Source organism: Cokeromyces recurvatus, assembly GCF_025118155.1.
Source record: "Cokeromyces recurvatus strain NRRL 2243 chromosome Unknown BX663scaffold_10, whole genome shotgun sequence".
In the NCBI taxonomy this organism is placed as follows: Eukaryota; Fungi; Mucoromycota; class Mucoromycetes; order Mucorales; family Mucoraceae; genus Cokeromyces; species Cokeromyces recurvatus.
In genome coordinates, this window is record NW_026251396.1 from 584,842 (window position 1) to 599,753 (window position 14,912).

General features: G+C 29.0%; 5 protein-coding genes and 1 non-coding gene across 6 annotated transcripts; 4 read left to right on the forward strand and 2 right to left on the reverse strand.

Moving 5' to 3' along the window:
* Positions 1-207: 207 nt before the first annotated feature.
* BX663DRAFT_507185 (calmodulin) lies at positions 208-1,051 on the forward strand. The gene is made up of 5 exons (XM_051527297.1): positions 208-249; positions 305-457; positions 529-596; positions 675-888; positions 957-1,051. Exons 1-5 carry the CDS (start codon positions 247-249, stop codon positions 966-968), a joined length of 450 nt encoding a protein of 149 aa, XP_051383631.1. The 5' UTR covers positions 208-246; the 3' UTR covers positions 969-1,051.
* On the reverse strand, positions 1,046-4,143 carry BX663DRAFT_507198 (vacuolar protein sorting-associated protein 35). Its single transcript, XM_051527298.1, has 9 exons — positions 4,068-4,143; positions 3,879-3,975; positions 3,494-3,791; positions 3,203-3,407; positions 3,066-3,149; positions 2,783-2,983; positions 2,202-2,729; positions 1,344-2,123; positions 1,046-1,285 (listed from the first exon to the last, which is right to left on the reverse strand). Exons 1-9 carry the CDS (start codon positions 4,110-4,112, stop codon positions 1,085-1,087), a joined length of 2,439 nt encoding a protein of 812 aa, XP_051383632.1. The 5' UTR covers positions 4,113-4,143; the 3' UTR covers positions 1,046-1,084.
* A 527-nt stretch (positions 4,144-4,670) lies between these two features.
* BX663DRAFT_542542 (Mad3/BUB1 homology region 1-domain-containing protein) lies at positions 4,671-6,777 on the forward strand. The gene is made up of 2 exons (XM_051530819.1): positions 4,671-5,309; positions 5,381-6,777. Exons 1-2 carry the CDS (start codon positions 4,786-4,788, stop codon positions 6,528-6,530), a joined length of 1,674 nt encoding a protein of 557 aa, XP_051383633.1. The 5' UTR covers positions 4,671-4,785; the 3' UTR covers positions 6,531-6,777.
* Positions 6,778-9,077: 2,300 nt separating this feature from the next.
* Positions 9,078-10,071, forward strand: BX663DRAFT_551338 (uncharacterized protein; the record flags this gene model as incomplete). The annotated part of the gene is made up of 3 exons (XM_051531273.1): positions 9,078-9,465; positions 9,523-9,723; positions 9,788-10,071. The coding sequence occupies 3 exons, from the start codon at positions 9,078-9,080 to the stop codon at positions 10,069-10,071; spliced, it is 873 nt and encodes a 290-aa protein (XP_051383634.1).
* A 1,771-nt stretch (positions 10,072-11,842) lies between these two features.
* On the forward strand, positions 11,843-13,466 carry BX663DRAFT_433378 (AMMECR1 domain-containing protein; the record flags this gene model as incomplete). The annotated part of the gene is made up of 5 exons (XM_051522989.1): positions 11,843-12,027; positions 12,082-12,669; positions 12,831-12,860; positions 12,917-13,036; positions 13,103-13,466. 5 exons carry the CDS (start codon positions 11,843-11,845, stop codon positions 13,464-13,466), a joined length of 1,287 nt encoding a protein of 428 aa, XP_051383635.1.
* A 627-nt stretch (positions 13,467-14,093) lies between these two features.
* Positions 14,094-14,175, reverse strand: BX663DRAFT_t74. The gene has a single exon. It is a non-coding gene; the product is annotated as a tRNA-Ser (tRNA).
* Positions 14,176-14,912: the final 737 nt, after the last annotated feature.

Below are 14,912 nucleotides of genomic sequence, written 5' to 3' on the forward strand. Positions count from 1 at the left end.
AGTAGTAGTAGTAGTAGTACTGAAAACTACATATACATATGCATCCTATTTACTTTATGTATAAATATAAAATCAAGCCTACACAGCAAAAGATGACTATATTGAAGGGGAACGCGTATGTTGAGAAGAATTAATATGTTATTATAATCTCCCTTTAAAAATTATTTATTACAGAAGATATAAATTGAAGAGTTTCTATTTTTTTTTTTTTTTTTTTTTACTAATTATAGACCACTTTTATACAAAATGGTAACATTGTTAAATGATTAAAAAAAATAATAATCATTTAATACTTGTTTGTTAGGCTGATCAACTTACCGAAGAACAAATTGCTGAATTCCGCGAAGCATTTCAATTATTTGATAAGGATGGTGACGGTGCCATTACTACAAAGGAACTCGGTACAGTTATGCGTTCCTTGAACTTGAACCCCACCGAAGCTGAACTTCAAGACATGGTAAGTATTTGTAAAGTAATATATGTTTATACAAACTAAACTTTTTTTTTTTTATCATTCTCTTCTTTAAGATTAATGAAGTTGACAGTGACGGTAATGGAAAAATTGATTTTAGTGAATTCTTGGCAATGTTGGCTAGGTAAGTTATTTTTCGATTACATATATTAGTTTATGTATGCATGTATATATATATATATATATTCACACGTAATAATAGAAAGATGAGAGATACAGATTCGCAAGAAGAAATTCAAGAAGCTTTCAAGGTATTTGATAAAGATGGTAATGGTTATATCTCTGCTGCTGAATTACGTCACGTAATGACTTCTCTTGGTGAAAGATTAACTGAAGAAGAAGTGGATGAAATGATTCGTGAGGCTGATATTGATGGTGATGGACAAATTAACTATGAAGAATTTGTTAAAATGATGGTAAAGAAAAAAAAAAAGCAAGCATAATATTAAAACAAAAAGTCATAATTAACATGTTACTATTGTAGATGTCTAAATAGTGTATGCACATATAAATATATATATTTTTAAAGAAAAAAAAAATAAATAAATATAAAAAATAAAGATTAATTGTGTACTATTATTTTATTTTATTTTTTGGTATATTAACACCAAACTATTGTTTTGATGCTTGTTGACAGAATCTTAAATGGTTTAAAGTTTGGTTAAATTGACGCGTCACATATTCTATAATACTAGCTTCATCCTCTTTTGTAAGATCTAATAAAGAAGAGGAATTAGATGTAATAATAGGATACTCTTGAGGTTGCAAATGCTTCATTCGTGATAATGTCAAGTCTATGAGTTCATTCAAAGCCTAAAATTATGATATTATGTCAATAATACGATACGATATACAGATATAGAATATTTACTAAAGAATGTTCTTTTCCGAAGTAATACAAGTATTGATTTAATAATTCTATTAATAGCATTACATTTGTTATAGTATCCATACAACTATTTGCAATATTTAACGATTTTTGTAAACATTCAACTAAATGTGAATGTGTGTCTTCCCATAGATGTGAACAAAGATAGAGAGCTCTGGATTGATCTGGCTTCTTTAATAGTTTAGTACTGAATAGTGTCACTTTGGCAGAGAGTGTAGCGTCACATCTGGATGATAAGAAGGTTCCAATACTATAAACAATAGTATCAAATTGGGTTCTTGAATGAGATACACCTTCTTCATAGACAGATAGAGCATCAAGATAAAAATTATTAGCAATTTCCTGTAATCCGCAATAATGTGCGCTCTGACCTGTCATTAATAAGAATTGTACACTCTGTGATTCTGTAGAGAAGCATTGCTGGTAATAAGTCATGATTGTTTGGTGAATGAAATGAAATAGAGTAGTCATCTTTGTTGACCATTCTTCAAAGAGAGTGTTAGGGTTTGAACTTGATATTGTTTTATTGTCCTTTTCTTGTTGCAGTTTATGATTATCGTCATCCTCAAACTGATTCGTATTATTTGTATTTATAACTTTATCGTTACTTTTTTCCTCCTTTTCTGGACACTTCAAAAATCTTGGTTTCTTATTATAATATCTTTTTGCTAGTTTTAAGCCTGATATAATTAATGATGGAAATGTAGTTTTGATTATGCTTTCATTTCCTTTCTCTAGTTGTTGCCTCGCAGCAGACAATAACTAGACAAACATTAGTATATTCATATATACAACTTGTATGTAATATATATATATATATATATGTATATGTTAAATTACCAAAAATTGTACATCTTCATCTTTGGAATAAAACAAGTGAATTAGCCTTGCTATCCATCCTTGTTCGTTTCGATTATCCTCATGTGTATAATAGGGTTGTAACAACTGCTGTGTCACAAAATCACTACTCGTATTTTTATTATCGTTACTCACCAGTACATGGCATATTTGCAGAATTTGATAAACTTGTTCTGGTTCATCAATACAAGCAACCTTTCCTAATACACTGTCTAGAATTGTTAAAGTAACTGTGCGTCGAGTTCCGTAAGATTGCAAAGCTAATAATGGTTGATAATGTTTCAAAGTCGTAATGAACATTAAAATATCCCATGTCTTGGTTGGTAATAGTAATAACTGTAACATATTAGATTCTGACTGCTTTGTGGTGTGCCAATTGGATATAAAATCTTTTGTAAATAGGAAGATTTGATCTAGGTAGTCAAGTCTAGTTGGATAAGTCAACACTGAAAAGTTGGCTAAAGATAGCAATAAAGATGTTATATCTTGTATTGAAAACTCTTGACGTTTCTATATACCATATATGAATATAAATACAAACGGATACCCTATAACATTACTACTTTAATTAAATCCATAATTTCATTCCAAAATAGGATAAATAGTTCATTATCTGCTTGTAGCTTTTCCTCATTCTTTGCAAAGGAAGTTAATCGACCGAGTAAATTCATAATGATATCTTTAATTTTTACTTCTGGACGTAACTGAGCTGTGGTAGCTAAGAATGGCTTCAATGTGTGAAGATGGAATTCATCTGGAAATATCTAATATCATTCATTAATATTTGTATACACATATATACACTAATGATATATTTAATTTGTTCAGTCTTTTTCTTCTTCTTACTTGAACAATCACTTCCATCAAGTATTCTTGTGTCATAGCATCATGGCAATATACCACTTGACTTAAAATTTCTGGCAATATATCCTATATACATGTAGTCTATTATATTCGTACACCTTTTAAATATAAAAACTTACTCTTTGATAAATTGTTGAATTTAAACCATCTAATTGACTCAATCGTACCAAGTTGGTGCCCACCAATGTCCCTATTTCTTTTCTTTCCATTTCATGCTTTGATCTATCCCTTGTGTGGCCCAAGTATTGCAGCCTGACCCATAACTTATTCATTTCAGCAAAGTTTGTTAAAATAAACGGAACAACAACATCTAACTGTTCACTTCTATATAAAAGAAGATTATATATATATATATATATATATATATTGTCATTTTATTTATTTATCTATTTATCTAATCTATTACTTACTTTTTAGATAAAAAGTCGCGAGTCATACCTCCTAAGTAATGACGAAGAAATAAACCACGTATAGGGTGCTGAACACCTTTTACCATTTCTATCATATCATTTAGAACTTCAGATATGGGAGGTGAATCTTCTAGACTCAAATAAATAGACCCGACTGTGATCATCAAATAAAGGCGTGGAATAATATTACTAGCATATTGAACGATTTCATAAAGATCTCCAAGATGATACTGACCTGATCTATGTGCTTCTAAAAGATAGCTTGTCAAATAGCACATGGCATCGAATACAGTTATATCTATAAAAAGTAAAGTTAGAATACACGAATTATTATTATTATTATTTCTGTTATCGTTGTTGGAATATTTCATGTTTGTCACATTACATAGCTCATGATAATTTTTAGGGGACAATGAAGATGTACGCAACTCAGCTAGCATACTTGAACAGTGTTTGATACCATCCATAAGTCGATTTTTATCCTATCAATTAGATCATCCACTTAATACAAATCGTTTGAAATAAACAATACACTTACGAGGTATTTCTTCATAAGTTTAAATTGTATATTAACCTTTGAAAGAGCTACCTTTAAGCATTGAGATTCAACGTCATTCATTACAATTATTTGAGAAGAAGGGAAAAAAAAAAAAAGTAAAAATTAATGCAACTATTCTCCAAATTTTAAGGTTTATTTTTTACTTTTTATTTTATTTTTTATTTTTTTTTATCAATTAGGCACTAAAAAAGTCACAACAGTGTATGTAGTAGACAAGTTTGTTGTTATACTATGTATATAATGATCGTTTTATAGTATACACATTATATTGTTTGTAAAAGATAGAGATATTCTTTTTGTATACATATTATATTGAAAGAATGGTTGTAAATTCATTATTTTTTGTTGACTTTTCTCAAGCATATATGTATAACTTGGTCTTTTAACTTGTGTTAGAAATGACTAATATATTGTAAAGGTTCAAGGAAAAGACAAATAAATAAATAAATAAATAGAGATTTCTCACATGATAATACGTCTTCTTTTAGAATAAAAGTTATAAATTCATGAGTCGTAAAAGATCTTAGTAATAAGAATAATACTACCTTTGTCTCACTAATAAGCATAATCATAATAATAAAAATTGTACGTCACGTATAAACCTAGCTTTTTTTTTTTTTTCTTTATTCATATAAATACATATACATACATACATACATACATAACATATATACATACATACATACATATAAAAGGCAAAAAAAGTAAAATTGTATATTTATGCCTGTATAATATGGATAATTCGCCATCAAATGCATTAAGTGAAGAAGAACGTAAAAGGCTAATCGAGTTAATCCCAGAAGTAGGTGACCTTGATCCCTATAAAGAAAATATTCGACCTCGTCGTAATGGTCGATCTGTCGCTGCCTTAACAACTTTATTCGAACGTACAGCTTCTGAACGACAAGTGAAACTGGAGGAAGGTCATCTCTATTTCCAAGAACTAATTGATAACATTGATGAACAAGATGATCCCTTGCAGATCTATGTTGATTATATTCGTTGGACTATAGAAATGTATCCAGAAGGTCATACTATTGAATCAAATCTAATTGGACTTCTCAAAGAAGCTACAAATCGTTTTGTAACCGACAGAAGGTATAAAAATGATCCACGGTATCTGAAAATTTGGATGGAATATGCACAACTCATTACAGATCCAAGAGATATTTTTTTATATCTTATAAAACATGATGTCGGTCAATCGTTGGCCTTGTTTTATGAGGAATATGCAGCTTATTATGAAAAATTAAACAAGCAAGTATAGAATGATAATGACACTATTAAAAATGCTTACCTTTTTTTTTTTTTTTTTGTTATTCTTGTAGGATTGATCATGCAACTGAAGTATTTAAACTTGGTATAAATCAAGAAGCTGATCCCCTTAAAAGATTAAAAAGAAACTTTGGATTATTTAAAGCACGTGTTCAAGAAAAACAAGAAAGAGGAATGATTAAACAACCACAGATGGAGGCAAGAATACAGATGGAGTCTCTAAGAGCAACAGGGCATCGTACCATGTTGGGGCATAAATCGGACAGTAACTCACGCATCTCTTTACCTTCTAACATATATGCAGGCACTTCAGAAGCGACAAGATTGGGTCAAGGATCATCTCGAAGTCGGTCATCATCTAATAGTCGATTGGAATCATCAACTCCTTTTTCTGTTTTTGTGGATACAAGTCCTTCACAAGTCAGCATTTTACCTACATCACCGTCTGAATCAACAACATTACATTTGACAGAACCATCATTTGCACGACGAGAAAATCAAAAACCCGTTGAAAAACTTGCAGGAGCAACATTACCACAAGCTTCTATCCCACAACGCCCCATAGAGAAGTTTCAGGTCTACCAAGATCCACCAGAGCCTACAAGGAATCGTGTGGAACGTGCTGATATGCCGGGATTAACTATCTCTACTACCACTGGAGAATCATCGTTAGCAAAGATTCGTCGTCATCCTACAGCTGATATTCAAATTAAACGAAAACCACCGCCAGTTATAGAAGTCGACCAGCAACTAATAAATAGATTCGATTATAGTTGTAACTTCTATCTATCATCACAAAATTCCAAGGGCGAAAAAGAATATATTGCAGTTCGTATTGAGCAAAAAGAAGAGATGAGTTTTGAGGAAGTTCGAGCTAAACGTATTCAACACGTGGAACAAATCATTGCTTCGCGACTAGAGCGTAAAGGTAAAGAACGTGAAAGACAAGTTGATTTAGAAAACTCTATAGCCAAACGTAGTAGAATGGATAGTACATCAGAATTCATACGACATAATCAGTCGTTGGAGGCGGATCAACCTGTACCAGAATTAACAGCAGAAACATTAGCAGCTATGGATGCAGTGGATGCATTATATGGAAAACATCAACAAGATTATACCAACGATGAAGATTTGACGTGGACTAATGAATTTCAAAGATTTGAGAAAATTTATCGTCCTCCAGTTAATGAGAATGAATAAGAAGAATCTCATTCACTTTATATATATACATATATATATATATTATAATAATAAGGATAAATTATAAACGGGCAAATATACGTTTTATGTATATGATATCAAAATAAATATGCGATAACTACCTGTTATATTATTTTATACATTAATTTACGAATATAACTGAAGGGAAACAAGGAATTAACTAAATGTATTCAATAAACTTTTATGTCTATTTTATGGTATTTATATAAAAGACTATTTCCTACATATTTTTTTTAATGTATTATGTATATTTATATATATATATTATCTTTTATCTTTTGTATAAACAAAAAATAATCATATATCATATAACCCTTATAATAGTGTTTCAATGTAAATACAGTTCTAATATCTAATTTATTTATTTCTTTTAGCGAAAAGGAAAAGGAAAAAGATGAAGCGGTTTGTTTTCTATATAAGCATATATAGTCTTACCCATACATAGTATTATAGATATGACTCTCTACCTTATTAAAAAGGGTAATTTGCTTCTAATAATATATATGTATATGTTCTAAAATATTCATCTTATTATACAGTTTAATAGGTCAATTGTTTTTTCTTAAACTTACTAATGATTATATAGGTTATAGGAGATTACGATATCAGTGTTATAGACTAACATGATATGATACAATACTTATACATATATATATATATATATATATATGTATGTATGTATGTATTTGTATATACTACTCTAATAGGAGCAAATGATTTAGAAGTTTTATATATAGGATAACTTTACCGTAATATAATATCTCAAAAAGATATTTTCCATAATATTGAAATAGAATGAGTACAGCAGCATTAATTGAAGATTAGTAAGGAATCAGACAGACTTTTAATTCTATTTAGCAATGAAGTTCTAGCAATGAGAAGTAGAATGTGATTCAATGTTAGTAGAAGATGGGCATTTATTATTTTTGATAATAACCATTATTTAAATTTTATAAAAACAGTTTGAAAATACATATCTTTGAATAATTTCAGTCAATATAAATGCTATCTTAATTATTATATATCAGTATTTACTAGAATGCCTCTGGTCAAACTCGATATATTCACTTATATATTTAGATGGTCCTATTATGGCTTAAACATAGTCTGTTGTTCATCATTTTTAAATATATATAACTACCCAAATACTTGACCAGCTGTTAATATCAGTATCTACATTGAAAACTTGAATGCAATTCAATATCCTTCGCTCAATTAGCACCTAATTTAGTCATGTCGCCTATGATACATAAGAATATGTTAATATTTCAAGCTTACTTTTCCTTTTTCATTCTTTAAATATGTCAAAAAATATCCTGATGCCTAAATTATTATATTCTGTTTAGTTCTCTAAGAGCTGTTCTCAATAGTATAAAATTTTCCAAGGCATCCCCTTAGGTTCGTTATACCTCATAATTAAAAAAGTATTAATAGCCATTTCTTCCACTTTTTATTGGTTTATCTACTATTTAAAACAGTTTTGGTGAAAAAAAAAATGCACTATTTCAAATTGCTTTCAACTTACCTCTCCCTTATCTTTTTATTAAATATATCCTTTGGTTACCCATGATGATAAGAACTAAATGTAATTATGTGTTTACATTGAAGACTTGATTAGCTCCCTCCTTGCTAGCCTCAACATAATTTATTACTCAAAGTCTATTTTCACTTGAACTGCTTTATTTCCTGTCTATATCATATGTATAACTTATAATATTGATCTTAAATGATTAAAATTTCTCCGTCGTTCCTCCTAAATATAATTTTTTTTTAATTACTTCAAATAGTATTGTCGTACTATTTATACCGTCTAATGATAGGTATATTATTGAGTAATTTAAACTGACTGATTTATAATAGTATCACCTTTTACTGTTCAATCCTAGATGCTGGTTACTCAACTTCTCTATACTATGATTGATCACTTGATGAACTCGGTTTATGCTCTAACTTTCATTTTGTTTCTCTCTCTCTCTTTCTCTCTCTTTCTTTCTCTTTCTTTCTCTTTCTCTCGCTTTGTTATATAATATCTGACTTATGCAGAGTTGTTTATTTAAGATATTGTATACTTATAATAAATTAAAAGGAAAAAGGTGATCGTACGAATAATATCCTAAAATAGTTTATATGTTACTAAAATAATCTGGGTTTTTATGAATGCATGTGCAGGATTAAAAAAAAGGGGGGGTAGACTATTGCTTCGATGATTTCAAATCAAGTAGTGGAAAGAAAGTAAACAGTATAATCATAATATTAAACTTTATGTATTGAAAAGAAGAAAGCATGATATATGCATAATATAGCACATATTTGTATATGCATCTTTATTAAATAATGTTACATATTACAGTTTAAAGATGCTACTCTTTCACGTGGAAGTTATGTAACTTGCAGCAGTAGTATTTTATTTTATTTTATTATATTTTTTTTGGAAAACATCATATGAAACAATAGAGTCTATATAAAAAGGCAACATCCTAATTTTATATTTCTCTTTTCTTTTCTTCCTTAAATTTATAGCATTATATGTCTTCATTAGTTACTCTAGTTTTAAATAATACTGACAAAATACCTATAGTAGGTTCATCTATTCATCAAGTCACAACAAGGTATTATCTAAGAAATCATCAGCAGGATCTGGTCGAAACACCTCCACCTCCCTATGAAAAGGAACCTACCCATTCACGATTTTCGCAAATCTCAGATTATGTATGGAAAAGAGCAAGCATGAGCACGACGATGACGACAACGGTTGAAGAACCTTTAATAGAAATAACTCTTAATAAAAAGCAGATTGGAGAAGGGATATCATTAATACAGATGGCAACTGAAATGAATAGTCATGGAAAAAACAAAGAAATTTCAATTGATTTATATATGATGGGACTTGATAAAATTTTAACTTCATTGCCAAGTATGATATATACACGTTTTTTATTTGCTTAAGTATAATACTTATTCATTTATATAGTCAATTCTGATCCTGTATTAAAATCAAGCTTAGAAAAAAAGCTTTCCGAATTCAAAAAGAGAGCTGGGCTTTTGCTTGCAGAAGATACTAAAAAGAAATTAACAGAAAAAGAAAAAAGAGAAGCCCTTGGTGGCCTTTCCGAGCTGATTGTTCAAACTTCTATACTTATTGCAGTAGAAATAAAGAAAAGCCCAATTCCAGGTAAATACATCTGTATTAATATTAATCTAGTTAATAATAATTTTTTTTTAAAAAAAAAATAAAGGTATTATGGCTAAATGTTTACAACTAACAAAATATGGATTAATAAAACTCGATGAAATTTGCTCTATTCGAGAAAGAGCAGCTAATATTACACATTATGGTATTGCTAAAGCCATCGAAATAGACCAACATTATGAGATTCATCAAATTTTTGCTGAAGTCTTCTATACAGCTTGTACTGCAATTTTAAAGGCAGGAATTGCATATGCAGAACATGATCAAAATGAAAATCAGGAGAGACATAAACAAGTATTACAACAGGAATCATCTGCTGTAATTGCTTAGCGAATAAAAAAAAAATACCCTCATTTGATATTCACATATGCATTCATTATTACCCATTCATTTTTAAATTCAATTATTATTATTACTATAAAATTATTATTATTATTATTATTTTACAGCTTGTTTATCGCTATATACAATCCTTCTCATTTCTCCTTATATAAAGGAAGCGATAGTACTTGGTCTCTTTTCTATTACTATCATTCTTGTTATAAAGTTTATTTTACAGGTTTTATAAATAAATATGTATTTATTTTATTATGTAGACAAATAAAGACATGATGTTGATGAAAAGTTGCTCGCTTTCGGGATAATATGTTCTTCGTACTCAACCTCGGATGATACTGTTCGGTATTCATCTATAGATAAAAGGGAAAGTAAACATACCGATATGGAGTGATGTAACAAGTAGTACTATACGCTATACTCTGATGGCGAAGAAACTTTATTTTTTTCACTTGTTTTTTTTTTCTTCTTTTAAAGGAGAGCGTACTGCTGTAGGATAGTTAACTATTCATATTTGTGAAGCTCAGAGATGTGCAGAATATTATTATACAGAGATTTGAAGTATATAATAGTTTATATGTATGCGTTTCAAAGGTTTTGCTTCCCTTTTTTGCTAAATATTTTAGTATGTGTCTCAACAAAGAAAGTTTATAAACCCTCCATGTATTTTTTTTTCTAGAATTGTTTGCTGATCCAGGAAGGCAAATACTGATGAATGTGAAATTGTTTATTCCTAATAAAATTGACGAGTAAATATATGCAAATGGACAATATAGAAAAAAAAAAGGCTGCCACTATAGACAGCAGTATAGTTTTGAAATATTAAGTAACTCTTTTGTACAATATCATTTCATTAATATGAAAGATAAAAGCCAAGAATTGTATGGTGATTACTAAACAATAGATAAACTCTATACATACCCATTTTATCATATTTATACAAAATCCTGCATTTTAAAAATATAAAAAAATTGGCAAGAGTAAAATCATGTTTACTATCGACTACTAATAAAAAAATTCTATGGAACTAATGCAAGCATATAAATGATAGTGACTATGTGAATGGGGGGAGGATCGGCTAAGCAACAACTAAAAAGAAGTAGGATTCATGAATTGTGAATACGACTTCATTTTTGAATCAAGTGACTTTATTTTTAATCAAACATTAAACTTCAAAACTGCGACTTTACTTTTTGAAATAACTGCCTTCTTTTTTATTTTTATTTTTATTTTTTTTTTTTTAAAAAATAATAATAATAATGGATGATATGTATCAATATGCTGCTTCGGCAGTCAATAGTAATAATAAAGACCAGAATATTTCTCAAGTATCTGAAGAAGAAGATGTTATTATAAAGGCCTTTAATAATATAGGTTGGGGTAAAAAATGGTCAAGTTGGGTAGATACAGTTAAAAAGCAGGTAAACAAATATAAATTATTATTGCTTATAATTTACATTCAATTTAGAGCGAAGCTTTTGTTGAAGGAACAAAAAGAGATCTTCAGGAAATTGCACAGGTTTTAATTGAAGATGCTGATGAAGAAGAAGAAGAAGAAAGAGATGATGATCACGAAACGGAAAAGAACGACAAAAGAGGAAATTCAATAAATGAAAATGAAGAGCACACTACAGCTCTTGATACCATTCGTGAAAACCTTGGTAAAATTAATACAAAAAATTTCATTAGCTTACGTGATGGTTTAGTGCAAACACTGAATCAAACTTTGCCAAGTCAAATAACTTCAGTTAAATTACCAGAAAATATGGATTTAACACAATTAAAAGAAGAATTAACGAATGGTACACGGTCAGCAGAACATTACCTTCAAAAATTTGGTGCTGATGTTATTTCTACTTTGAAGAATACGGTAACTGTTCTAGCACCTGAAGAACAAGAACAGAAGACGTCTACTAGTACTGATAGTATTAAGACAACACCACGCATATAGTAAGTTATGTTGTCGATGATTATATATAGCTACTAACTTAATTTTTTTAATAGTGCTACACGCAAAGATGGCTTAATTGCAAAGATGCAAATGAATGAAAACACATATTTGAAAGATCCTGAGTTTTCAAAGACAAACTATGAACAAGAAAAGAAAGTGTTTGATACCTTTAACTCAAGCTTTAGTATTGAAGAATATACAGAAGAAATTGCACAATTACTCAATGACTATCCAGACTTAAGAGAAATGATGGATAAATTAGTCCCTATTCAAGTTAGCTATGCGTTATTTTGGCAAAGATATTTCTATCATGCTTGGAAAATTGAACAAGATGAACAAAAGAGACAATTAATTGTTAAACAACAAGAGACAGATGAAGAAGCTGATTTTAAATGGGATTCTGATGATGAAGACCCTGCATCTATAAACGATGATAATAAATCAAGCGATACCAAAGTAGATGAGAACAAAACAAGGGATTATTTAGCAAACAATCTTGCAGAAGACACAGATGATTTTAGCCATATATCTTCTACTAGCACTTCTTCACCTTTAAAGGCAACTTCCCAAGCTGAAGATGATTGGATTAAAGCTGAAAAGAAGAAATCTGATGAAGAAGATAGTGACAGTGACTGGGAATAGTTTTCATTATTGCTGCATATTTGTAATTTAAATGTCAGTTTTGTTCTTTTTTTTTTTTTTTTCTATTAATTCGTAATTATAACATGAAATCTATTGATTTACGAAACCATTGTGAATATTGTTTTAATGTATTGATTTCTTATCTCGAAAAGAAGTCAAGTCCAAAACCAAATTTTCCTAATGATAATTAGTAATTGTGTTTGATTATCTTTTCTTAAATATAAAATTTATGATCCTTTTAATTAGTCCTTTATTTGTAACTTGGCATAAAAGAACTAATGATGGTCAGTATCAATTAAGAGGCTGTATTGGTAATTTTAATCCAATGTCATTACATGAAGGTTTAAAAAAATATGCCTTGATAAGGTAAATAATTTGTAATTCAACATGAATATTTTATACTTACTTTCTTTTTTAAATGAAATAATGAAGCGCGTTAAGAGATCAGCGTTTTAAACCAATTACACTTTCAGAGATCCCCTCGTTAACATGCGCAGTCTCACTGCTAACTAATTTTGAAATAGCAGATAATTATTTAGATTGGGAAATTGGCAAGCATGGCATTTGGATAGAATTTACTCAGCCCGATGGACAAAAAGAAACGGCGACTTATTTACCTGAAGTGATGTCAGAACAAGGTTGGACAAAACAAGAAGCAATTAAATCGCTATTAAGGAAAGGAGGATATTACAGTCGTATAACAGAAGATTATTGTAAAAATTTTATTATCCTTACCAGATATCAATCTGTAAAATGTGAAATTGGTTTTGATGGAGAAGTAATTCAACATGAGTAAATTATATACATCTATATATATGTGTGTGTAGGTCATCTTGGATGATAAATAAATTGTTATATGTTAGTGGTTTATATTATGTATTATCTTAGAAAAAGAAATTGATTATAAGATTTTTGATCATCTAATATTTCTAACTGGTATTATATATGAAACAAATATATTCCTACTAACAGTTATCATGCACTAATAGTATTAGAACACTGTTAACTTCATACTCAAATTTAATACTTTTTTCATTCTCTTTTTTCTCAAATAAACTAGTACACATATTTTTTTTTTCCTGTTGCTAATACTGATGTTATAAGAAAAAATAAGTGGCTAAAGATTGGCGTCATAATATTTCGATCTACAATCATTTTTTTTAATAATTCCTTTTGACCTATAGAAGAACAACAGTATAATAATAACAGCAATAATTCTATATCTGATTTCGGAATAGGAATACTAACTTATTATATAGTATACTGGTATCATGGTATGATGATAAGATAGTTGCGGTACAATATAATAAGTATAGTTATAATGTAAAATAAATTAAAACAACAGTTTTCTTGTCGTAAAGAGCACGACAGATGCAACAAGCTACTTTCTTAAATAACATTTACAGAAAAATATTAAAAAAGCCGTCGCCTGCAGGATTTGAACCTGCGCGGTCAGAGACCATTAGATTTCGAGTCTAACTCCTTAACCACTCGGACAAAGCGACCTAATATTCGCCGATAAAAACAGACATTTCCATAACATCTTTTGAATAATTTGAAACACCGACAACCAATAATATTGCTTGGAATTTGTGACGTATTCCCGTATTTTAACTGCTTTGGACGTTGATTTCAGAGGAATGATTATGAAATATATCATAGATCCCCATGAATCTTTAGTATTAGAGATAACAATAAAGGATATATCAATTACAAAACTTTAAATAGCCATGAATTAGATATTGGGTATTTTATAACTATTCCTGGTTTTCCCTTTATTTTATTATTAATGAGCATTTATAAATTATTTCAAATATTATTATTTTAGGTTTATTTTGTTGAGTTATTGTGAAAGTAGTTAAAAATATGAATTAAATCTTAGTTTTAACACAGAATATTTATTTAATATAGTCAATGTTTGTATCGTTATGGTACTTATTTATAACATAGATTGATTAGATAATAACAATAGATTTTGTACACATATAATTATTATACTATTCTTATACTTCTTTACTGTTGACCAATTACTTGAGCTTGCTTTTCTATCTTATTTCTTTCTGTAATCTAATTTATATTGATAATACCTATATTTGTATATCTTTCATCTACAATTTATATTTATCAGCAGAACGTTGATTTCATCCGAACTTGTTTAAATTAATGTTAGTGGTTAATGTAATAAATACAAGCCATCTTATTTTCATTAAAATATATTAAAAATAACTTTAAGTGATTGTCA

What these genes read in the sequence shown, in the direction of transcription:
- BX663DRAFT_507185 (XM_051527297.1), top strand. An exon ending in AAGCTGAACTTCAAGACATG is followed by an intron (nt 458 to 528) that starts GTAAGTATTTGT and finishes CTCTTCTTTAAG; the next exon opens with ATTAATGAAGTTGACAGTGA. An exon ending in TTCTTGGCAATGTTGGCTAG is followed by an intron (nt 597 to 674) that starts GTAAGTTATTTT and finishes ACGTAATAATAG; the next exon opens with AAAGATGAGAGATACAGATT.
- BX663DRAFT_507198 (XM_051527298.1), bottom strand. Translation starts at nt 4,112, where the DNA reads ATGAATGACGTTGAATCTCAATGCTTAAAGGTAGCTCTTTCAAAG. An exon ending in CGCGACTTTTTATCTAAAAA is followed by an intron (nt 3,408 to 3,493) that starts GTAAGTAATAGA and finishes TCTTTTATATAG; the next exon opens with AAGTGAACAGTTAGATGTTG. An exon ending in TGATGGAAGTGATTGTTCAA is followed by an intron (nt 2,984 to 3,065) that starts GTAAGAAGAAGA and finishes GAATGATATTAG; the next exon opens with ATATTTCCAGATGAATTCCA.
- BX663DRAFT_542542 (XM_051530819.1), top strand. Translation starts at nt 4,786, where the DNA reads ATGGATAATTCGCCATCAAATGCATTAAGTGAAGAAGAACGTAAAAGG. An exon ending in TATTATGAAAAATTAAACAA is followed by an intron (nt 5,310 to 5,380) that starts GCAAGTATAGAA and finishes TTATTCTTGTAG; the next exon opens with GATTGATCATGCAACTGAAG.